The sequence below is a fragment of the Manis javanica genome, chromosome 6 (genome assembly GCF_040802235.1).
Source record: "Manis javanica isolate MJ-LG chromosome 6, MJ_LKY, whole genome shotgun sequence".
Taxonomy (NCBI): Eukaryota; Metazoa; Chordata; class Mammalia; order Pholidota; family Manidae; genus Manis; species Manis javanica.
The window spans coordinates 14032110-14046875 of NC_133161.1; the positions used below are offsets into that span (position 1 = coordinate 14032110).

Below are 14766 nucleotides of genomic sequence, written 5' to 3' on the forward strand. Positions count from 1 at the left end.
GGTTTTTGGAATCTGGAATCTGTGCCCGAAGAAATTTACGGGAAGCCCCAGAATGCACCCACCTGTTCAAACAGCATGGCAACCAGCATTCATCTATATTCTGGTATTTACTTCATAAAAAGAAAACTTCTTTGGACGTTACCTCCAATAGGGTAATAGCTCCAGTGAAATCTCTTTGTGAAAGTAGCTCCTCTAGTTTTGGTATCTTCCTACCTTTCTTCTTTCTTTTGTCAATGTGCGGTGGGCCCCCGCCTACAGCAGGTTTGGCTCTTGAAAGCATCTGTAAAAGAAACGACAGATACAGCTGTCTGACCCAATTCCGATGGTCAGTTTTTAACTGAGATTGATAGCGCCAGGATTTACAAGGAACCCCGGGAAAGCCTATTCCAACTCTTTTCGTCACACGTAATTTACTAAACGGGTCATCCTCCGTACTTGTGCTGAACCAAACAGCTACTCACAACTTAATTATCTTCATTAGAGTGAGGTAAGAGATGCTTTTGCGCAGCTCGGGTGTGGGGAGATGGAAAAGCAGGAGGGAAGAGAGCATCGAGGTGTTTACAGTTGCACCTCTCTTCCCCGTGGGAACCGAAGGAGGGCAGAGCGATCGTCCTCTGCGCACACGCCTAGACAAACCAGAAGTGTGCTCTAACTAGAGTCTTAGGAACTACTCAAAGTTAACCCTCAAGCTCAGAGCCACTAACCATCTTGACGTCTGTTCTGTGAGCCCCCTCCACAGACTGACAGCAAAGGCCGGGCCTCTGTGCTTCGCTGCATCCACACAGGTCGCTCTGTCTCCACGGTAACCCTGTGGGCGGGGGAGCCGGTCCGTCTCGGAGAAGCGCTCGCCAGAGAAACCAGTTGCTTAGTTTCTTGGTTCCGTTCCGCTTCCGCCGCTGCGGGAATGGAAGTTCCTTTCTGAGGAGAGCGTGTGTTTCTGTGCTGTGAGTGAGGTTTTGTGTCTCTGTTTTTTAGTTTACTTTAGGGGAAAATTAAGTATAGAGTGATATATTTTTTCAAATACAAATTTCCTGGGAAAGTGATTTTCAAGGACCACTTCCGATTTTGACCGCGTTGGGCTCCATAGCAACCCCTGGCTCTGACTGGCTCGTGACGTCCGCCTCTGGCCGGCGCGGGAAGCTTAGAAAATAATTTGCTGCTGAACCGAAGAAGCAGGTTTCTGGAGGGGAGAGTTCACCAAAATAGTTTTTTTTTCATGGACACTCTTAACACACAACACACAAAAAGGAACTATAATAAATATGTGTTTATTGGAGGACTTAATTTATCTTACTCCTGAACCTAGTAGTGTAAAATATCGAAAGTGGAATGTTAGAGGGAGAAGGGACCTGAAAGGACATGCAGCCCCACCTTGAGAATTAACAGACTAAAGAACTAACACCACCTGGGGAAATGATACTCTCAAGTGTGTGGGTTGTTGTGGCATAGCTAAGCACATCACATGCCGCTCTGTAAAACTAGCTCTAGAGACTCAAGTAGGGCACAAGCTCATTGAAGGCAGTTAAGATTTCTTAGATTCTCTTGCATAATCCTCGCGCCCCAGCCCCTGCCTTCCCCTACTTCCCCTCGGCGCCCCTAATCACTTGGAGAGACAATGAATGATTACATATCTTAATTCACTGATACATGAGTTTTGTATACACACACGTCAATATATAGAGACACAGACCAGGCACATGCATAGACTTGAGGGATGCAAAGATTCACCAGCACTAGACTTAACAAATCTTTTGGTTCCAAATATCAGAATTATCCATAATTTTGGTTTAATTTAAAATAAAATTATTTTTGACTCCCTTTTACAGAATAGTCTCTAAATTTTTTTATAATCACTTTATTGAGTTATGTAAGTCCGGGGAGAAGAAATCTCAGGGCAAAATACCTCTAAAACCGAAATCATTCAAAGGGAGAAATAAAGTTCAAAATCCGTATATTCCTTACAAATTGCAGTCCGCGGCCGTTTCTCTTTCCTGCTCCAGCAGAAGCAAAACCAGCCCTCACCCTCACCTCTCAGGTACAGATATGTCCTCCATTGCCCAAGTAATTACCCATTGATATGGAGATGAACTTATCTCCACCTCTGAGGAATGATACAAATGCACTAAAGCCATACTTCTTTCCACTTCTGAACACCTATTAATATGGAGATGTACTAAACCCAGCCGAGATATTCTGGAAATACTACAATTTTACCCACAGTTATCATTCAGATACCATGAAACTCACCCTTCTAAGGTATACAATTCAGTAGTTTTGAATATACAGATATCCCTGCTTTTCAAAAGTTTACATTACACCACTTTGGCTTTTAGGAAAGACCTACATTAATACCTGTTTTGCTAACTGAAAGAAATCTAAAGAGGAATTTAGCTTTTATGAAAAATGGTGAAATGGGAAAATAGTTATGCCGCGGTTCTTGTTTGCAAAGTCAAAGAATGAGCTTCACAAATACCCAAGGTAGGAGAGCCACAGAGAGGCTTTTATTTAGAAATAAAATAAGAGGAAAGAGCTCCTAGCTCTCTCCAGGAGGGGACAAGAGAGCCTGGGGTGGTGTGTTGTCTAGGGGATTTATAGGCAGTTGAGGATTTTTGGGAATTGAGGGTTTAGGGTGTGGACTTGTACCACCTGCCCTGCCCTCAAGGTGGGCTGGGTTGTTATCTGTTTGCCAGGGCTGTTTACAGTGAAGTCACAGGTTATGCTGAGATACCCTTGCGGAACACTCAAACATTCCAGGCCAAGTTGTTCCTGGCCTTTGACCTTTAACTGATCTCACTGAAGATGTCTATATTCTTAGCCTAGTATCTTTACCCTAGAGATTAGTGTGACCTTGAATTTCCATAATGCTGAACACAGAGTGTCAATAGGGACTTTACATTGTTACATTGCTTTGACTGTAAATATCTTGCCTGGCTTTTTCCGGAGGCCCTCACCCTACTCCGTCTAAGCCCATGGTCCCTGTCTCAATAGTGTTCCATATTGTTTTTCTGACGTAGAAGAGGCACACACTCCGAGCAGTGAGAGTGGTCCCGTCAAGCTCCTTGCTCATAACTATGTTCAGTATCAGCATCATGACACCAGAGCTTTGAACTGTGTCCGTGCTGTGCTTTATCTCAATTTATTTTGTGCATCCATTAATGTAAGTCCTGGGAAAGGAAATCCTGGGACAAAATACCTCTAAAAACCGAAATCAAAGGGAGAAAGAGTTTAAAATCCGTTTATTGCTTACAAACTGCAGTCTGGGGCCCTTTCTCTTTCCTGCTCTGGCAGAAGCAAAACTGGCTTCTCAGGTACAGATATGCCCTCTGTTGCCCAGGTAATCACCCATTGATATGGAGAACTTCTCTCCCCCCCTGAGGATATGCAAATGCACTAAAGCCATACTTCTTTCCACCTCTGAACGCCTATTGATAGACAGATGTATGTACTAAAGCCAAGTGAGATATTGTGGAAATACTACAAGTTACCCAGGGTTAGCAAGATGTGTTCTGGAGTACCAGAAAATCCTGAGAGGGGACTAGGCTTTTTTCAGTCTAGAAACACTTAAGGATTTCCATATAAATTAGTGGTAATTGCCTCTTTGCTTTATGCTATTTGGGCTTCTGGAAAGCTTTATAAGAACGCTCTGCTTTCAGATAGTGGGGGAAACCCATCTTCACGAGGTATATCATCACCATTATAGAATTCCAGAACACTTCCGTCATCCTAAATAGAAACCCACATCCATCAGCAGTTATGCAACATTTCCCAACTCTCCCCACCCTCCAGCAACCACTAATCTATTTTTTGTCTATTGATTTGCCTATTCTGAGTGTTTCATGTAAATGAAATCATACAGAGATCTACGTATAGTCTAAATATTGAAAAATTTTAAATCTCCCTGGAAAACTGCTAAGTAAAAATGTTTTATCCTCCCATTTTAACAAATACACTGTCATGAAGGTCAAGCCCCAACTTAGAATTCTCAGACTTAATTCTGTTGCTCGAGATGGCAGTGTGGAGAGAGCCAGTCACAGCCCTCAGCCCATGCCCTTCTCTTTTTTGTTCAGGCTGCATCCTATACCATGAGGGGCTTCATGCATCTGTGTGGACACCCACCCCACAAACGCATAGTCACCCGCTCTCCTATTAGCTGTCCTCCTCTGAAAGGTCCAAAGGGAGGACAGATGCAGGAAAAAGACTTGCTCAGGCGGAGAAACAGGCTTGGGCTTGTATGGGTGGGGAATTTAGAGTCCTGAGCACCATAATGTGGTGAAAAGACCTGCAAGAAATCCCTAGCTCCTTGGCCTCTTCATGCCTGGTGTAGGGTGAAGTCAGAGCACAGAACCAGAGCTCGGGCCCCTCTCACCAGCGTTTAAGGGCATACTGTAAACAACCTGGTGATGTTGCTAAATCTATTGAAATGACCTCTGATTTCTAGTAGTTTGGGATATTGCTTTAAGCTTCAAAATCCCTGTACAGGCTATTTGAACTATGTTAATAATTATGAAGGGCAGGATATGGTACTGAGTATAGTTGTAAGAAGTTTTTATTCCCAACTACAGCCTAAGAATCTAAGGTATTATGGTATAGGTCTTTCACCTCCTTGGTTAGGTTTATTCCTCGGTATTTTATTCTTCTAGATACAATTGTAAATGGAATTGTTTTCCTGATTTCTCTTTCTGCTAGTTCATCATTAGTGAATAGGAATACAATAGATTTCTGTGTATTATTTTTGTATCCTGCAACTTTGCTGAATTCAGTTATTAGTTCTAGTAGTTTTGGGGTGGATTTTTTAGACTTTTGTATGTACAATATCATGTCATCTACAAACAGTGACAGTTTCACTTCCTCCTTACCAGTCTGAATACCTTTTATTTGTCTATGTTGTCTGATTGCCATGGCTAGGACCTCCATTACTACATTGAATTAAAGTGGGAAGAGTGGGCATCCTTGTCTTGTTCCCAATCTTAAAGGAAAAACTTTCAGCTTTTTGCTGTTAAGTATTGTTAGGAGAAAGACAGAAATAAGCGGATGGAAAGGAGAAAGGGCCCCCCAAAGATGACTCAGGGAGTTGATCAAATAGAGCCAGAAAGCCAGAAATGACTTAGAAAGTTAATCAGATGAAGCCACAGGGTCCAAGTGACTCAGGAAATGTTCACAGTCTCCCCAGATAAGAAACATCAGAGGCACAGGCACAGCACAGTCCCTGTACCCATTTCACCAATCAGAACAAGCCTAGAGAGCTGACAACTGTCAATCAAGGACCTCTCTGCCCTGCCAAAACCACATAAAAGAAGCCTCAGAGTGAGCTTCCATGCCTGCCTGTCTTATCTTAGGCTGGCCCACTGTGTTACTCTATGCAGGGTGCATTAAAACTTACTCGGCTTTCTTGACTTTGGTCTCTTGTCTCACTATATCTGACTTCCCTGTGACACTGAGCCAAGTCCTTTCCTTCCTAACAGTATGATGTTGGCTGTGCGTTTGTCATATATGGCCTTTATTATGTTGAGGTACTTGCCCTCTATACCCATTTTGTTGAGAGTTTTTATCATAAATAGATGTTGAATTTTGTCAAATGTTTTATCAGCATCTATTGACATGATCATGTGATTTTTGTCCTTTTTGCTGATATGGTGTATGATGTTGATGGATTTTTTATTATTGTGCCATCCTTGTATCCCTGGAATAAATCCTACTTGGTCATAATGAATAATCCTTTTGATATATTTTTGAATTTGGTCTGCTAATATTTTGTTGAGTATTTTTGCATCTATGTTCATCAAGGAAAGGACATTGGACTATAATTTTCTTTTCTTGTGGTGTCTGCCTGGTTTTGGTATTAGAGTGATGCTGGCCTCATAGAATGAGTTTGGAAGTATTCCCTCTTCTTCTATTTTTTGGAAGACATTAAGGAGGATGGGTATTACGTCTTCACTAAATGTTTGATAAAATTAAGAAGTTTAAGCAGTGAAGCCATCTGGCCCAGGAGTTTTGTTCTTAGGTACACTTTTATTACCAGCTCAATTTCATGCTGGTAATTGATCTGTTTAGAATTTCTATTTCTTCCTGGATCAGCCTTGGAAGGTAGTATTTTTCTAGAAACTTGTCCATTTCTTCTAGGTTATCCGGTTTATTAGCATATAAATATTCACAGTATTCTCTAATAATTCTTTGTATTTCTGTGGTGTCCATAGTAATTTTTCCTTTCTCATTTCTGATTCTGTATATGTGTGTACACTCTATTTTTCTTGATAAGTCTGGCTAGAGGTGTATCTATTTGGCTTATTTTCTTGAAGAACCATCTCCTGCTTTCATTGATTCTTTCTGTTGTTTTATTCTTCTCAATTTTATTTATTTCTATTCTAATCTTTATCATGTCCTTCCTTCTACTGACTTTGGGCCTCATTTGTTCTTCTTTTCCTAATTTCATTAATTGGAAGTTTAGATTATTCATATGGGATTGTTCTTCTTTCCTGAGGTAAGCCTGTATTGAAAATACTTCCCTCTCAGCATGGCCTTTGCTGCATCCCACAGATTTTTGCAGTGTTGAATTATTGTTGTCATTTGTCTCCATGAATTGTTTGATCTCTGTTTTTATTTGGACATTGATCCATTGATTATTTAAGACCGTATTGTTAAGCCTCCATGTGTTTGTGGACTTTTTTCTTTTCTTTGAATAATTTATTTCTAGTTTCATACCTGTGTTGTCTGAGAGCTGGTTGGTACAATTTCAATCCCTCTGAATTTACTGAGGGTCTTCTTGTGGCCTAGTATAGGATCTATTCTTGAAACTGTTTCATGTGTACTTGAAAAGAATGGGTATCCTGCTGCTTTTAGGTAGAGTGTTCTGTAGATGTCTGTTAGGTCCATCTGTTCTAATGTGTTGTTCAGTGCCTCTGTGTCCTTACTTAATTTCTGTCTGGTTGATCTGTCCTTTGGAATGAGGGGTGTGTTGAAGTCTCCTAAAATGATTACATTGCATTCTATTTCCCCCTTTAATTATGTTAGTATTTGTTTCACATATTTAGGTGCTCCTATTTTGGGTACATAGATATTTATAATGGTTATACCCTCTTGTTGGACTGACCCCTTTATTGTTATGTAATGTCCTTCTTTGTCTCTTGTTACTTTCTTTGTTTTGAAGTTTATTTTGTTTGATACAAGTACTGCAACTCCTGCTTTTTTCTCCCTATTATTTCCATGAAATATCTTTTTCCATCCCTTCACTTTCAGTCTGTGTATGTCTTTAGGTTTTAATTGAGTGTCTTGTAGGCAACATATAGATGGGTCTAATTTTTTTATCCATTCAGTGACTCTATGTCTTTTAATTTGTGCATTCAGTCCATTTACATTTAGGGTGATTATGGATAGATATGTACTTATTGCCATTGCAGGCTTTAGGTTCAAGGGTAGCTTCTTTACTATCTAACAGTTTAACTTAACTCACTTAGTATGATATTTCAAACACAATCTACAGGTTCTTTACTTCTCCTCCCTTCTTTTTCTTCCTCCTCCACTCTTTGTATATCAGGTGTCATATTCTGTGCTCTTTGTGTATCCCTTGACTGACTTTGTGGGTAGTTGATTTAATTTTGCATTTGTTTCATAATTAATTGGTTTACTTCCTTTACTGTGGTTTAATTTTCTCTGGTGACAGCTATTTAGCCTTAGGAGCACTTCCATCTACAACAATACCTCCAAAATACACTGTAGAGACAGTTTGTGGGATGTAAATTCCCTCAACTTTTGCTTATCTGGAAATTGTTCAATCCCTCCTTAAATTTATATGATAAACTTGCTGCATAGTGTGTTCTTGGTTGGTAGCCCTTCTGTTTCAGTGCATTAAATATATCATGCCACTCCCTTCTGGCCTGTAAGGGTTCTGCTGAGAAGTTTGATGATAGCCTGATGGGTTTTCCTTTGTATGTGATCTTTTTCTCTCTCTGACTGCTTTTAATACTCTGTCCTTGTCCTTGATCTTTGTAATTTTAATTATTATGTGCGTTGCTGTTGTCTTCCTTGGGTCCCTTGTGTCGGGAGATCTGTGCACCTCCATGGCCTGGGAGACTATTCCCTTCCCAAGACTGGGGAAGTTTTCAGCAATTACCTCCTCAAAGACACTTTCTATCCCTTTTTCTCTCTCTTCTTCTTCTGGGGCCTCTGTAATGTGAATATTGTTCCATTCAGATTGGCCTCACAGTTCTCTTAATATTCTTTCATTCCTAGAGATCCTTTTTTCTCTCTGTGCCTCAGCTTCTTTGTATTCCTGTTTTCTAATTTCTATTTCATTTACTGTCTCCTTTATATCATCTAATCTGCTTTTAAATCCCTCCATTGTATGTTTTATTTTGGATCCCATCTTTTTCAAAGTTTCTATCTCTTTCTCAAAGTCCTCCCTGAGGTCTTGAATATCTTTCTGTAGCTTCATTAGCACATTTATGATTTTTATTTTGAAATCTTCACCAAGAATATTTGTGATTTCAATTTGACTTAGCCCTCTTTACGGCGTGTGGGATTTTGGTTTGTACCAGGTTGTTTTGCCATTTCATATTTGTAATGGTTACTTTTGAATAATAACTTTGTATAGTGCCCAGAAGCTCTACTCTCTGGAGCTGCCCAGCATCTGGAGCAATGGTAGGGGTTGCAGGTGTGCAGCACTGGTACCTGCTGTTTGGAAAGAGCTCTTTTCTGCTTCCCAGCTGCAGTACCTGCCTCTACTCCCAGGGCCAGTGGGCTGAGCATGCAAAGAGGAGCCACTGTATTATACCCCTGTAGTTGCTATAGGTGGGGCCACCCTGTGGTGGGTGTGGCCCAGTGGTAGGGGCAGCAGGTTTGCAAACAGTTGACAGCCTGGAGGAAGGAGCAGCAGGCTGTTTATTGTGGTGGGGCACCCGAAGCTCCTGAAAATTCCCAACCTTCTGGGCTGAGTGTGCTGGGATGATTTTGTGCACTTGCCCTTTCTCCTGAGCAGCAAGCTCTGTGTAATCCTTTCCCCTTTAGCAGCCCTTTCACTGTTGGGAAGTCTTTCAAAGTGCCCGCCTTTCTTTTGCCCCGGAGCTGCCAGTTGTGGGTACCTGTTCTCCACCAGTGGTTGGAATCTCAGTCTTTCTGAGCATTCTGCCTGTCTTTGTTTCCAACCCCACTAATCTCTGGAGCACCATGTAATTTGGATTTGTGCTCCTGGAGCAGATCTCCAAGGCTGGGTGTTCAGCAGTCTTCAGCTTCTACCCCTTTCCTGCTCCATTTCTCTTCCTCCTGCTGGTGACTTGGGGTTGGTGGGAGGCTTGGGTCCCGCCAGATCAGGGCTTTATTAATTTTCCCTTTTCCATGAGGTCTCCTCTTTTCCCCAGATGTAGGAAGTCTGTTACAGTCTTCTTTCTGGTCGCTCTTTCAGAATTAGTTGTATTTGCTGTATTTTCATATTATATGTGGTTATGGGAGGAGGTTTCTGTCTTATTTCTCGCACTGCCATCTTTAAGCCTCTGCCTTAAATCTAAGGTGTTATGCGACACCTAATAACTGAGACACATAAAAGCTGGTTGCATGGGTAAGAGGCAAAGTTGAATTTGCACATTTTCTGAAGTTGCAATGGAACAGCAGTTTCTGAGGAATTGTAAAAAACAGTCCAGAGATGATGGTTGTGTAACTATGTAAATTTGCTAAAAAGCATTTAATTGTACGCTTAAAATGGTTGTATTTTATGATAGTTAAATTGCATTGTGCTAAATCTGCTTTTTGTTTTTTAAATAGTTCAAATCTGAGCTCAGAATAATGTTATGGAATTTCTGTTACTGCAACTTAACCCTGATGCACAGTAATACTGACTCTGGGTCTTTCGAAACCATCCGTCACTCACCAGGAATGTGAGTTGCTGAGGAAATATTAAAGATGGTAAGAAGTTTTGGCATTTCTTTCTAGGGTGGTTTTTCCTTATGGAAAATGTCTCATAAAAGAAGAACCATCAGATATCAACAATTAATACATCTAGGTGAGTAACATATTGCAGTTCCTTGTAGTAATATTACCATTTTTTTGTATATGGAAATTTTCTATATAAGAAGTTGGAGAGATAAATAAAAAGAAAATCAAATAATGAAAAAAGAACCCTCAACACTTTTGCTACAGAGCCATGGTAACTATTCATCAACCCTATTGAGTGCTGTAAGTTTTTTTCATCTTTTAACTAGTTTCATAAATGTTCTACCTTACCATCAAAAAAATGTTTTGAAAATCAAATTTAATTCCACTCCCAACTAGTGAGTTAGAAGGGCTCATGAAGAAAGGACATCTTTGTTACTATTGTTAAACAAAAGCAAGAATGACTCTATGATCAACCATTGAAAATATATTCCTGAAAGAAATGAATATTTCAATTATTTTAAAATAACTTATTTTTTTTCTTATTACAGAAGTACCACATATTTGTCATGGAAAATTTGGCAGATACTGAGAATGAAAATGAAGAGAATGTAAATTAGCCATAAACCTGTAACCAAGAAACATAACCTACTAACTTGTTGCTTTTTAGAAAGTTATTTAACCAGTACTAAAAGATAATACAATCATGGCTGAACTACTAATGAATGGAGATCTAGATAAGAAGAAATCTATAGGTAATATTGAAGAGTACATGAGTGTTTACTGTGCCATTCTATTTTTGTATTGAAATTTTCCACAGTCTAAAGCCTAAAAAGAGACTTCTATTTGAAAACTCCTGAATTCCTCTGTATGGCCAAATTTTTAGCTGTAATGAGTTAAAGACATTGAATTTAATACTTAATTCAGTATAAAAGGTAACTTGCATTTATATAGGTTAAAACGAAGTAGATTTGTCTGTGAGGATATTGAGAAAAATTAATTTTCAACTTCTGTTGCTACTGTAATTGTTTGGTGAAAAGATAATTGGAAAATCAGAAAACAATATAAACATAATAAAATGTAAACAGGAAAAATACCAGGTGTTGTAATCCAGGAAGCCCTGAGAGAAGGAACTTCCTGTGTCAGCCAGCTGCTGGGGCTGGGATCCTGGATGTTCTGGTTCAGTCCATGCCCTCGCGCTGAAGGCAACTTAGCAAGAGCTGAAGGTGACATAGGGTTGTATGCTGTGGAGCCAGTGCTAGACCTGGATTTGAATCCTGCTTCCTTTCCTACCTGTATGACCTTGAGCAGGTTTCTTAGCCCTTCTGAGTTTTAGTTTTTTCCTCTGTAACTAGAGGTAATAAAACCCACCTCCCTGATTTGCTTAAGACTCACCTGACATGACTTATAAATAAGAGGTAGTATAACATAGTGGTTAAGTATGCAGCCTCAGGGGATAGACTGCCTATGCTCAATTCTTGGCTTTACCACTTGCTATAGCTGTGTGACTGAATGAGTAACTTAACCTCTCTGGGCTTAGTTTTCTCACTTGTAAAAAGAAAATGATAATCATAGTACCTACTTCCTAATTCCATTGGTTGCGAAGTTGAAATGAATTATATACAGAAAGCACTGAGAATAGTGTTGGGCACATTTGTCAATGCTATTACGTGTGATTCAATCTTCACGTTATGCTTTCATTGTGATATAATTTGGAAGCCACAAAATTCACTATTTTAAAGTGTACAATTTAGTGTTTTTATTTTTAAAGCATATTCACAAGTTTGTACTGTAGTATTATCTAACTTTAGAACATTTTTAGGTCCCCAAAAGAAACCTATACCCATTAGTCGTCATTCTGTAATCCTCCTTCCCCCAAGCTGCTGGCTATCATTAATCTATTTTCTGTCTCTATGAATTTGCTTCTCCTGGACATTTCATATAAATGGAGTTGTACAGTATGTGACCCTTAACTTTTGGCTTCTTTCACTATATATAATATTTTCAAGGCTTATCCATGTTATCACATGTACCAGTACTTAACTCCTTTTGATGGCTGAATAATATTCCATTGTGTGGATAGGCCACCTTTGTTTAAATCTTCATATTAGTAAAGCACTTATAATGTGGTACTTGCTTAGGTCCTGGTGGTTCTGTCTGCATCCTACCCAGTGCCTTGGAATTTAGAGCACAGTCTCAATCCTGTCCATCCCAGGTGGAAAAGTACTCAGAGAAGAAGTGCAAGCCCTGAAAGTCCACCCAGATGCAGCCTGTGGCTGGTACTCTGTTTGGCATTCCCAGTCCTTCCTAGACCTTCCATATGTGGGTCTCAGATGTCACATTGCCTGTTGTCTCTTGAAGGGCCCCCAACAGTAAGATGGCACTTCCGGCTTCTCTTTGGGGGGGGTCCTCGGTTCCCGCCGGCACCACCTGAAGCCCAATCACCTCTCGCCCCCCTCCCAATCCCAGCACCTAGCCAACAGCCAACAGCCCCGTAGAAGTAACACCACAATCACCCTATGCCCCTTCCTATATAACCCAGCACCTTTCCCGAATTCTCCGGTGAATTGCTGCTGTGTGTCACTCCTTTCCTTTCATCTCTCTCCAGCCACACACAACCTGGAAACCTGCTATACTTCCCACTCCCTGTCATCTCCTCCCATCACTTAATCTGTTTTATCAGTTCTCCATGGGACCTGATTCCCTACCCAGCTTCCTTAAACAGCCCACATTACTTTATGTTTTGGACCTTTGTTACTTTGGGCATATTGCATTAATTATCCATTGCTACATAATGATTTACCCCAAAACTTAATAAGCTTAAAGCAATCAATATTCTTATCACACAGTTTCTGCTAAGTAGCTTATCTGGGTGGTTCTGGCTCAGAGTCTCCTGAGGTTGAAGTCAAGCTGTCAGCAGGGGCTGTAGTCACCTGATACCTTGACTGGACCTGAAGGACCTCATTCCAAGTGACTCACACACATGCCTGGCCTTTGTAACCTGCCTCATAGACCCCTCTGTAGGGCTGCTTGGAGTGTCCACTCAACATAACTGGTTTTCCCAGAGCAAGTGATGGAACACTAAGGAGGAAGTGAAGTGTTTTTTATGCCCTTGCCTTGGAGTGCACACTACCAGTTCCATAGTATCCTACTGATTACACAGAGCAGTCCTGTTCAGAGGGGAGTACGCAATGATGCAAATATCAAGAAGGGAGTCTTGCTGGGCTGTTACATCAGACTGTGGTCACTAGGTCAGCTCCACCTCTAGGATACTATCTGCCTGTTGCCTATGCTTTCAGACTGGTGTGACTGGAAAAAGTTTGCGGCCTGAGGTTCCTCATTTTGAAACAACAAAGCAAAGTCTGTAAATTTATCCTCAAAGAGGAACATGGCCCTCTTATTCTGAAGGGAGCCCTCTCATTAACCCCTGCACCTATACCTACAGCGCCATCCCTTCCCAGCTCAGGTTGTCTGTGGGAGCCTTAAAGCTATGCAGGTTTGATCTAGGGAAATCCCCTCAGCCGGCTTGCACCTCCGCCCTTCCCTGCCTGAATCATTAACGCCTGCCTTGACTCCCGTATTTCCTGGAGAACATCTGTTTGCCATGAACTCTGGACATTCCATCTGACTCACCCTTCTGTTGTTTATGTACCTTTAATTTCTGCGAATTAGCATAGCTGACTCATCGCTGCTTGTGTAGTTTTGCTTTCCTTTCTGGTTGGTGGTTCCAGCAATTCACTTAGCCTGATTATCATGCTAATATAGCAGCTGCAGCTTTGCACTCTCCCCCAGATTTATTTCCTTGACGTTTTCACATATGTCCAGATCTTTCAGTAAAACAAGAGCAATAAACAAGCAAACAAACAAATAAAAGTCTCTAGCTGTTGGAGTGTTGAGTTTGTCCTCCGTTCTCGTCCCGCCACAACAAAGAATTGAAGGGCAGAGACACGGTAGTGAAGCACAATGAAAGTTTTATTTGAATAAACTCTACGGGAAGAACCGTCCAGAGTCAAGGTAAACAAAAGCAGGTTCACTTATCTGGAGTAGGACGGAGAGAGTGAAGATTTAGGCTTAAAGTCTGGAAAACAGAATGGAATAGCAAAGAGGCCAATGGAATAGCACAGAGACAAAGTGTAATAAGTTGAGCAGTAAAAACTCTCTTGAAAATATACACTCCAAGAAAGGGGAGTGAGGGCAACCTCAGAGGATGAGGCGCACTCGAAAGCTGGGATTCTATCTTTAAGGTTTTTAAGAATGGGGCAAACGTAAAGGGTCAGCAGTGTAGTTCTAACTCTGCGGGTGGAATGTGTTCCCAGCCGGGGAAAATAAACCTTTGAAGCTGAAGTCAGTCAAAGGGAGAAATAAAGTGGGAGAAATACGTTTATTGCTGACAAGCAGTTCTCCACTTATGTTCGCAGCGTCTCTTGTGACCTGGTGTAAAAAGAGGCCCCACGAAACCTTTCTGGTTCAGATATGCCCTACCTCTACCTTGTAACTACCTATTGACATGGAGATGAATTATTTCTTTCCACACCCTTGGAAACACCTATTGATATGGAGATGCAGTAAGGCCAGGCAAGAGATTCTGGAAATACTGCAATTTTACCCACAGTAGGCCTGTCAAGCAGTCTTCTCTCATGATTCTCTCTCTGGTGAGAGACAGTATGTAATTGTCCATAGCTAGTGCTCTAGGTAATTCTGCAGGACAAACCTTTTGTTTCTCTCTGAGACAGTGGCCACTCCCAAGTATTGGGAACACATCAGTTAAGGCTGCTTGCCTTGCCTTAAGATAAGTTATTGACTGAATCTAACTTCCCAGTGTAAGGCTGGAGGCACCAGAGGGAGGGGTGAGCATGTTGGACACTGATGACGTGCGGAAGTCCCCAGCTGCTGCCCTCCCCCAACCTG

At 41.1% G+C, this 14766-nt stretch overlaps 1 protein-coding gene and 1 long non-coding RNA gene across 5 annotated transcripts in view; one reads left to right on the forward strand and one right to left on the reverse strand.

Moving 5' to 3' along the window:
• The window catches only part of IFT56 (intraflagellar transport 56), a 56766-nt gene extending 55928 nt beyond the window's left edge, over positions 1-838 (reverse strand). Inside the window, exons 1-2 of one of the 4 annotated variants that reach the window (XM_073238381.1) lie at positions 705-838; positions 143-280 (exon numbers count right to left, since the gene is read on the reverse strand). In XM_073238381.1, coding sequence (XP_073094482.1) covers positions 143-280; positions 705-707 — 141 coding nt within the window. In that variant the 5' untranslated portion in view covers positions 708-838. Of the gene's footprint in view, positions 1-62; positions 113-142; positions 281-704 lie in introns of those variants that run through there. The other 3 variants (XM_073238382.1, XM_073238384.1, XM_073238383.1) reach the window with 3 other exon arrangements.
• Positions 839-858: 20 nt separating this feature from the next.
• On the forward strand, positions 859-11970 carry LOC140849843 (uncharacterized). Its single transcript, XR_012132087.1, has 3 exons — positions 859-944; positions 9751-9988; positions 10410-11970. It is a non-coding gene; the product is annotated as an uncharacterized lncRNA (long non-coding RNA).
• The last annotated feature ends 2796 nt before the right edge of the window (positions 11971-14766 follow it).